Here is a 10,198-nt window from a genome sequence, read left to right as displayed (position 1 = left end):
CTACATTTTAACAAGCTGATTGGTGATATATCCTTGGATGCAGACAGATGGGCAATCTTAAAACTTTATTTATGGGGTAAAACGTTCCATGGATTATAAATGTTTTACATGCAGTTCCTTTTCAGGTGCTATATTTACTTTATTTTGGAAATTTATGTGGGGTTCTTTACTGCTTCTGGATTTCTTTAAAGAGGATGCAACCACCATTTTATGGAGGATTTGGTTTTCCTGATCCTAGTTTATATCTCCAAGCATATTTGGTAGCTTGTACACAGGGCTTTTTTGTAGAAAAAGCCCAGCAGGAACTCATTTGCATATTAGGCCACACCTCCTGACATCACCATTGTTTCACATAGGGCTTTCTTGTAAAAAAAGCCCAGCAGGAACCTATTTGCATATTAGGCCACACCCCCAGATGCCAAGACAACCAGAACTGCATTCCTGTGGATTCCTGCTTTAAAAAAAGCCCTGCTTGTATGAATTACCATGATTGTACCTCCCAATTAGACCATCCACCTCTTTTTTGCAGGCTATTTTGCAGGCTTCTTGCCTGGTGTCCCTCTTTAAATAGTATGGTCTGATGCTAAAACTGGTCCTGTTCCACCTACAATTTCTGCAGTTAGAGGATTATGGTGAATAATCCAATTTTCACACAATGGGCCAATCCAGACCTAAAAACTGGGAAGATGTTTTTAATGGAAGGCTTGAACAGATAGGGCTACCCCCCTCCCACTGAAGACAGGAACTGTGTGTAGAATGGAAATGCAGTCATTGTCATCTGATTCTGTTGCAGCAGTTAAAACTACTACAATAAGAGACTGTAATTCTTATTGTTTGCTTGTGTTTCCTTTTCAAGGATTATATCACGTAGTAATGAAAAATGTTCAACAGAACTGCTGTGTTCGATTTTTTGCTCCTTGAATTCTCAGAAGTTCGGGCATTGCAGTTTCTCCACTTCACTGTATTTCTGATTATATACTTGGCAACTGTCACAGGAAACTTCCTCATTATCTCTTCAGTTGCCTTAGACCATCACCTGCATACCCCCATGTACTTCTTTCTGATGAATTTGGCTGTGCTAGACCTTGGCCTGGTTTCCGTCATTGTCCCCAAATCCATGATCAATTCCCTCCTGAATACCAGGCACATTTCATATTCAGGGTGTGTTTCCCAAGTCTTCTTCTTTGTCTTCTTTATGGCATCTGATTTCTGCATCCTGACAGTCATGGCATATGACCGGTATGTGGCCATTTGCAATCCATTACATTATGAAATGGTAATTAATCAGCAGGCCTGCACTGCAATGCTGGCTGGTGTATGGGTTGCTGGTTTTCTGAGTGCAGGGATGCACACCACTGGGACGTTTGCAACCCATTTCTGCTCTAATGTTGTCAATCAATTTTTTTGTGAAATCCCACAGCTAATAAAATTGACTTGTTCAGATCTAAATCTAATTGAAATAACTACTATTGGGATTGTAGTTGTTCTTGCAATGGGCTGTTTCGTCTATATCCTTGTAACTTATGTTCACATTTTCACCACAGTGTTAAGACTGCCTTCTGCAAAGGGAAGACAGAAAGCTTTGTCCACTTGCCTTCCTCACCTCATTGTCTGCTCCACATTTATATTTACTGGGTGTGTTGCCTACCTGAAGCCTGTCTCTAGCACCCCATCATGGCTGGAGTTGATTTTTACTGTGATCTATTCCTTGGTTCCACCTATGTTGAATCCAATAATTTACAGTATAAGAAACAAAGAGATAAAAAAAGCAATGTCAAGAGTTTTAGGATTTAGGTACTTTCCTAGAACTATATGATCAAGTTTGCTACTGTAAGTATACGCTTGTTCATTTTTTTATGCTTCCCCAATAAGACTAACACTAAATTGCATAGCCTTTAGGTACCGAATCTATAGTGCTAATTGGATTGTTTATAGTTGAGTCTTCATAATGAAGTGCATCCTACCACTCCACTGAGAAAGTTTGTTAGTTTGCTAAAATATTTATTTACCTTTCCTTTTGGCTCAAGTTAGAAGTCTTCCTGTGATATTTGAAGAAGTGTCATTTAATTTGGAGGAAGAATCCTTAGAAGAAGAAGAATTATTTATACCCCACTTTTCTCTCCCGTAAGAAGTCTCAAAGTGGCTTACAATCACATTCCCTTCCTCTCCTCACAACAGGCACCTTGTGGTGCATATGAGGCTGAGAGATTTTTGAGAAAACTGTGCTCCAGATCACCCAGCAGGCTTCATGTGGAGGGGTGGGGAATGAATCCCCATTCTCCAGATCAGAGTCCACTGCTCTTAACTATGACACTACTCTGGTTCTCCTCTTTTGGCTTCTTGGAGGAAACAGAGCCAATAACAAAATGAACCATGATGTTTTTAAATGACTGTTGATATCTCTTTGATGAGTTTTAATTGTTAGTACATGGCTATGTCCACATGCCCATAAATACTTAGTGGGACTGTGCACCCTTCCTAGCAGAAGGAAGGTGGCAGCTGTATAGGTTGGATCCAGTCAGCCTTTCCACTCCATGTTGACCAATTCTCCTTCTTACTCTGTCCCCCGTCCAACATAAACTTTGTTCAGGCAGGTCACATGATCCCAGCACAGTGTTTTTGGGTGGTCATAGGGGATCATATTTTCCATTTTAGGTTCTGGAAAAAAGAAATAGAAAAGCAAATGGAAACCACTGGGAACTGTATGATACCCTGGGATACAGGGTCACTTTTTTTGATGCGTTTTCCTCTAGGAATGTTGCTCCTTTGCTTTTATTTGCAAATAAATGAAAATTTACAAAATGTCTTGTTTCAAGTGCTCTCTCCTCCAAAAGAAACCAAACTGTTCAATATAGATGTGATTTACCTTGGAAATAGGGTGGCCATAATGTCTGAAAGTCAGCCAGGGACACCTTTTTGGGGGGGAAGGTAGGGGTGCGCGCGCGCAAAGCACGCGTGCCGCCGGAAAAAGGAAGTGACGTCACTTCTGGTGACGTCATGCCACCACCGGAAACAGGAAGTGACATCACTTCCTGTGGCATCATTTCCCCCATGCCACCTGCCGGAAACAGGAAGTGACATCACTTCCTATGGCATCATTTTCCCCCGCGCCACCTGCCGGAAGCAGGAAGTGACATCACTTCCTGTGACATCATTTCCCCCAAATGACATCATTTCCCCCAAATGCCACTGCCGGAAACAGGAAGTGACTTCACAGCACTTCCTGTGACTTCCCCAAAAATCCCCCAAATATCACCGCCGGAAACACCAAGATTATTTATAGAGAGGGAAAGGGGGAAGTAAAGTTAAATGAAACTCTTTTTTTACTTTTTTCAAAGTGAGAAGACTAGAGAGAACGGGTTCCATGCTGAGAAGCCAGTCAGATTCCAGTGAGATTCCAGTGAGACTGTGCTGCATAATGCAGCCTATTTATTTTGTCCTGTTTGCTCTGTTGGCTCTATCTGCGCCACCTTCATCACTTTCGGGGTGTGGATCCCCCAGTGGGGTGGTCTCCTGACTCCCTCCGCCGGCTGTTTCTGATAGCCCTGCGCCCCCTCTTTCATTTGATATGTGTCCCGTGCGGGTGCCACCCTCCCGCCGGGAGATGCTGCAAAATGAGCCCCCTTGAGGCTTATGGCGGCAGGGCTCGGGGGAAGCGAGCTAGACTGCTGTTCTTTTGAGGGGTTATAGAGTGTTTCGAGCCCGTCCCTGTGGCATTGGTCCCATCGTTGTGGGACCCAGGGGGCCAGCGCATTTATCACAGGCATATTAATTCCCCTATGCAGCAGCCTATGGGAATTCCTCACCAGTCTAAACCGGAAGTAGCAATTGTAGGCATATATGAGATCAGCTGCACTCGTGTTCTCATGCAGAAGCAGGGATCCAGAATTTGCAAGTGAGCTGCTTGCATTTCTTTAGAGAATCTGAAAAGAGAAGTTACACTAGAAAAACAGTAAACCTTTTGAGGATAAGGGGTGGGGCACTTCTTCAGCTTTGTTGTGCTATACTCCTAAGAGCAAATCTCAGGTTGGGACTATTCGGCAGAGCTTGGGAACGCTTTCCCCCTCCAAAGTGCTGTCAGCATCTTAATGGTTGGTGTATAAAGAACAGGGTGAAATTAGTGACTTCAAAGAAGCACAGAGAAACCTGCACCTGAAGATTTAAGACAACATAAAAACAATGGTAAGTTATATTTAGGTCTACTCTACAGATATCTTGAGCAAAAAAACCCCACCCCCACATTTATTCTTTTCAGCAGGGCCTTTTTTGTAGCAGGAACTCCTTTGCACATTAGGCCACACACCTCTGATGTACCCAATCTTCCAACAGCTTCCAAGGCTCTTAGTAGGGGGTCTACTGTAAACTCCAGCAGGATTGGCTACATCAGGGGTGTGTGGCCTAATATGCAAAGGGGTTCCTGCTATAAAAAAGCCATTTTTTTTAGTATTGTTACTTTGCCTCTCAGATTATTGTTTCTCAGTTCCACAGTCTTCTCTGTCACACAATTAATGCAAATACACTGACATACATCTAAATGTTCCAGTTTTCTCAAATTGGTGACGTGACAATAAAGGCTAAGAGATTCAAAAATAAAAATGGAGGACGTTAGGGTAGATATCCATGTGATAGAGTTCACAGGTTGGAAACCACTTCCAAAGTTGTAATTGTCTTGTCTGTTGTTCTCCATTCTCATGCACATGATTTCTACTCTGGATCATGTCACACATGCAGAAGGAGGTTTATTCTTCCTTCTCTTACCCTGAAATGAAATCATCCAGGAACTGAGCCAGCATGGTATAGTGTTGTATTAATATATAGAAGACTCACATTTGAATCTCCACTCTGTCACAAAAGCTCACTAGGTGACCTTGAGCCACTCACTCAGCCTAAGGTACCTTTACAGGGTTGTTGTTCTGAAGATAAAATGGACAGGGATAGAACAATATTCAGAGGTCTAAACAAAAATTTTCTAAGTCACTGTATGCCCTATTGGGAAGAACAAATAATTTGTCCCCTCCAGTCAAAATAAAGAGGCTAACACAGAATATTGGGAAATGGGTCATTTTATTAATACAACTAACACGGCAAGGGCAACCTGCAGTTGTACAAGCCCTGGGGTCTTCCTCTGATCCCACCAAGTCCAACAAAAGGGCGAGCCACCCTGCCCCCAGCACGAGCCATAAGACTATGGCTAATGCTCGGCCAGCCAGGCAAAAATTACCCTCCCCTAAACTTTCGCCTCGATACCCAGAAGGAGGCAAATCTAGGGGGAGGCACTACGATCCACAGTATACAGCATTGAGCCGTAAAGCCCATCTGCCGCTCATGCGCATCGACTGCACTAACAGGTGCAGATGCCTGGGTGCTCACCTGCAAGGTATAAACCACCGCCAATGCCAAGCCTCTGCTTATGCATTAGCGCCCCACCGGGTGGCCTAAAGCCGCCCAAAGCCCTTGCCGAATGTCACTCAAAAAGGCCCAATTACCCACATCTGACAGATGGATCCCATCTTGCTGGAAAAGCTCCCCCAACTCCACCCTAATTCCCGGGTGAGAGAGGAAGGTACCCAGACCTCCCTCCAAGGCCTTTCACAGGGCCCGGTTCACCTTTCGTCTGGCCCGCTCGACCCCAGCCGGATCCCAGGCAACCCTCCAGACTCTTCTTGGTAGGATGGCGGACCAAATCAGGCGGACTCCAGGCCACCTCTGCATGATGACCTGAAGGTCCGCCACCGCCTGTAATGAAAGGGCCTTCCCCTTCATCAGCCCCAATCATTCCCGCCAAGGTGAATGACTAGAATGTGAGGCAGGGGGCCGGCCCTGCCTGAAAACAACAATGGCAGGAGCCCTGGCCACATTAACCCATGCCGCCCCTGCCATTCAACTACAGCCCACTCGCTCAGCCCCAACTGGGTGCCAACTGGCAATCTCCTTGCATAGTTGGCCACCCAGAAAATAAAACTGTGCTCGCAGATGAGTATCTGCAGCCTCTCCTGGCAAGACACAGCACCTGGAATGAAAAAACAGTCACACACAACTGAACTTTAAAACACATAACACACAACAGCCACCCTGATCACCCTAATGGAAGTACCAATGGGTGTACGTAGGTGTGAAAAGCTGCTGAATGCCAGCAGCCCACCTTTTGGATGGCTGGCCCCAAATAACCCATTGCTGCAGCAGTGGACGCAGCCCCAATCCGAAACTAATGAGTGCCAAACTTAAACCCTGCCAAACCCAACTTGTCCAAGGCATGAGCCATAACCGCCCAAAACTGATACTTCGTGAGAGGAGCCCTGCCCTTATGGCAAAAAAGGCACCCCTGGGCGCTCCCCCTTACTGCCACATAGTGCTGTAACGCTTGCACGGGGAATAAACCGGCCTCTTCACAGGGCCCTACAGTGATCTTGGTGCCCTTACACCGCTGATCCATTCTGGATTGCTGTACATGAAGCACCACGTCTCGCCCCACAAATTTGATGCCACTACGCTGCAATGCCCCATCAGATTGATCATTCTGAGACAGCTTAATCAGTTCGCATACCTGTAATGAACCAAAAAATGCAGTCAATGCCGCTGCATGAAACAGTGCAATCTCATAGTTAGAGCTACATACCTCAGGCCATATGCGACCCAACCCCCAAAGTATGGATGGCGAGATGGGTTGCTGGGCGTCCTCCCACGCCCCCCGCTCATGCGACCAGCCTTCTAACATCTTTTTAACTCTAAAATCCCCAATCGATACTGGAAAGCCCTGCGCCTTGCGGATTAAAGCTAAGGCGGCCAACTGCCCCTGAATAGACTTAACCGTTAAACCCTTATCTTTCAGATGCACACAAAACTGCATCAAATGTAACAGTGGAATGGGCCAACTATCCCCCAATTCAGCCATATGTCTAAACACCTTAAACTGTCGAGCAGCACGCTCGTAGGCTTTTTGGGTGCTTGGGACCAAAGCTAACATAATCACCCTACCGACCAAAGCTAACATAATTGCCCTACCGGCTTCGGTCTGCCAAGCTGCCACAGGTCCTAGGGCACCCGCTCCATCTGTCGGCGAGACAGGGCGTCTGCCACCCCGTTACAAACACCAGGCACGTACTTTGCCAAAAACAGCACATTTAATTGGAGGCAGCGCAATGTAAAAGCCCTTACCAGATTCATAACTGGAATTAACCTAGATGTTAATGAGTTAATGACGTGCACAACCGACAAATTGTCGCACCAAAAATGAACAACTTTATTAGCCAGCTGTTCCCCCCAGATCCATACTGCCACCACAATAGAAAAAAACTCCAAAAATGTTAAATTTCGGCAAAGCCCACTGTCCTGCCAGTCCCAGGGCCACTGCCCGGCACACCAGTGCTCCCGGAAAAGAAGCCCGAAGCCTGTAGACCCAGTCGCATCCGAGGATATCTGGAGGTCCGCCTCCACTTTCATGTCCTCACGCCAAAAAGAAAAACCATTGAATGACTCCAAGGTTTCCCAAAGGTTTCCCAAACCTCCAAATCGCTGCGCATACTGGCTGTTATACGCGCTCTGTGATGGGGAGACCGGAGGGACCCCATGGCATTGCAAAAATGCTGAAGGAATGCTCTCCCTGGCGCAACAACTCTACATGAAAAATTGAGATGCCCAGCAAGTTGCTGTAACTCCCTAAGCGACACCTTGTGTTTAGGTTTAATGATGGCGAGCCGCTCCCTGTCAGGAAAGGTTCATTGAAGTTTCAAAATAATCAAACTTGTCTCTGTTGAAAAACTAAGTTGCCTTTATTGATAACTACAATGTTACTCTAAGCATGGATGCATTGGAACTGATAGCAAGTGGTTCGAGTTATTGGCATTTATGCATACACTTTAAAGGATTTGTGCTTTAAACTAATTCCCATAATAAAACTGCAGACTGACCCTGCAAGTAACACTTTCACATGCCCGCTTATCTTTCACAGTTGGTGGTTACATCCCCCTCCTGGTGATGTCCTTGCTCTGCTCAGGAGGCGCCTGGGAAGTTAGTTGAGCACTCTGCACTTCAAAGACCTTGTGGGTCTTTGATACCTAGGAGGCATTTATTCTCTTCCCCCCTTTTGTTACTGTACATGGTATCAGGGTTAATAGCATAGGACTTTATTAAAGATTCTGGTTAGTAAGTAGCAATTAATATATCCAGAAAGTAAATGCATGACTTCAATGAAACAATGTCTGACACTCCCTTGGTTGCTGAACTTTTTCTTCCAGCAACCGCGACGCCTGCTGAACAGTGTCCAGCTCGATGCCCAAAAAGGTCAAGCATGTAGCCGGCCCCTCGGTTTTTTCATGTGCCAAAGGAACGCCAAGCTCCTTTGCCAGCTCCGTAAACAATTTTTAACAGCTGGGCGCAGTGCCCAGACCCGACCCTGCCCACAAACAAAAAATCATCCAAGTAATGAATGATTTCTTTATGCCCAGATCTTGTCATTAATAGCTATTCCAAAAAGGAACTAAATCTCTCTAAGGCCGTGCAGGATACAGAGCTGTTTCCCCTTGGAAGGGCCTTGCCCTTTTTTTGGCCCTATACTGTGCTGTTCCCACTCACCAATAGCCTACCCAACGGAGAGCAGGGTGTGTGTGTCATACCCTCCTATCCCCAATCAAAGATATATGAAGCTGCCTTATACTGAATCAGACCCAATGCAACTACGAGCCTGTGTATGTGGGGGGGGGAGGGGCGGGCAGGATGAACCACCCCACACAAACTGGCAAAACCACCAAGGGGGACTACCTCCCTAAAGGCTCCTTCTCAGCCCCCAAGGGCCCGCTACCTTCTGCCAGCGGCTTAGCGCCCTTATTCCCCACCCACGGGTTCCCACTGCTTTTAACCAGCCTGCTGCTGAACTCCGTGCTGCTCACGCGAGTCCACCGCTGCTGTCACGCACCAGCCCAGCCTGCCCACCAACGCTCTCAGCTGCGGACGCTCACAAAGCCTCCGTCCCTGCCGAGAGCCGCAAACAAACTGTGATGGCTGGGCGGGGCCGGGGCTATAAATATAAATAGCCCCAACGCTCTGTCCGCCTGCAGTCCCCAGATGGGCAGGAAGCTCTACAGCCTCCCACCCTTCTGAGGAGTCAAAGAACGGCTCTGCGGCATGCAGCCACGTTGCGGCGCGACTGGAGTGGGGCCGAATTTTATCCATAAATCAGCCCTGTAAAATAATCAAAATGGAGACATGATAAATTGTCCAGGATTACCAAGTGAACTTTGACATTAACCAATATATCACTGAGTGGACTTGCTGATGGCAAGTGGACTTTCAACGATGCCCAGATATCATTACTTCTCTTGGAATATTGATTCCTAGATATATTAAGCATATAATTATGCTACATTTTAACAAGTTGATTGGTGTTATATCCTTGGATTTGGACAGATGGGCAATCTTAAAACTTTCTTTATGGGGTAAAATAAAAATACTCAAAATGAACATTGTACCTTTGATTATTCATGTTTTACATGCAATTCCTTTTCAGGTGCTATGTTTATTTTAGAAATTTATGTGGAATTCTGTACTGCTTCTGGATTTCTTTCAAAAAGATGCAGCTACCTTTTAATGAAGGAGGATTTGGTTTTCCTGATCATAGTTTATATCACCAGGCATATTTGTTAGCTTGTACACATTATTATGATTGTATCTCCCAGTCAGACTATCCGTCTTAGGCTATTTTCAAGCTTCTTGTCTGGTGTTCTTTAAATTGTATAGTCTAACACTAAAATTGATCCTGTTACTCCTACAATTTCTGCAGTTAAAAGATTATGGTGAATAATGTCACGGCAATACCAAATTGACCAGTTTTTAGACAATGGGCCAATCCAGGTCTACAAACTGGGAAGATTTTTTTAATAAAAAGTTTGGATAGATCTTTTTTTTTTTAAACCAACTATTTGTGTGACACTTCGGCTGGGTCCAGACCCGCAGCCTCAGGTGTACCAGAAACATCCCAAATTGGGCCAGTTTAAAATGGAGCAGACCAGGGGTCGTTTTGTAGAAAAATAGGTTGTGGAGCTCATCCAGGGATTGTTATGCAGCTGCACATATTATTCAATGGACAAGGAGGTGGAACGCTAAGAAGGAGGAGGAGGAACTCTCAGAAAGGTTCAGGAGCTGTGCTCTTGTGAGGCTTGGAGCAGACTAGTCTCAGTCAGACGCTCCCACTTGAGTCCCGCTT

The 10,198-nt window shown here is 45.6% G+C and overlaps 1 protein-coding gene across 1 annotated transcript in view; it reads left to right on the top strand.

The window, feature by feature from the left end:
• The first annotated feature begins 880 nt into the window (after positions 1-880).
• LOC132583428 (olfactory receptor 14A16-like) overlaps positions 881-10,198 on the top strand; it is a 33,572-nt gene continuing 24,254 nt past the window's right edge. Inside the window, exon 1 of the mRNA XM_060255066.1 lies at positions 881-1,759. Coding sequence (XP_060111049.1) covers positions 881-1,759 — 879 coding nt within the window. The remainder of the gene's footprint in view (positions 1,760-10,198) is intronic.

Source organism: Heteronotia binoei, chromosome 15, assembly GCF_032191835.1.
Source record: "Heteronotia binoei isolate CCM8104 ecotype False Entrance Well chromosome 15, APGP_CSIRO_Hbin_v1, whole genome shotgun sequence".
NCBI classification, from domain to species: domain Eukaryota; kingdom Metazoa; phylum Chordata; class Lepidosauria; order Squamata; family Gekkonidae; genus Heteronotia; species Heteronotia binoei.
The sequence above is the reverse complement of the archived record's forward strand: the minus strand, read 5'-3'. Positions and strand labels throughout refer to the sequence as shown.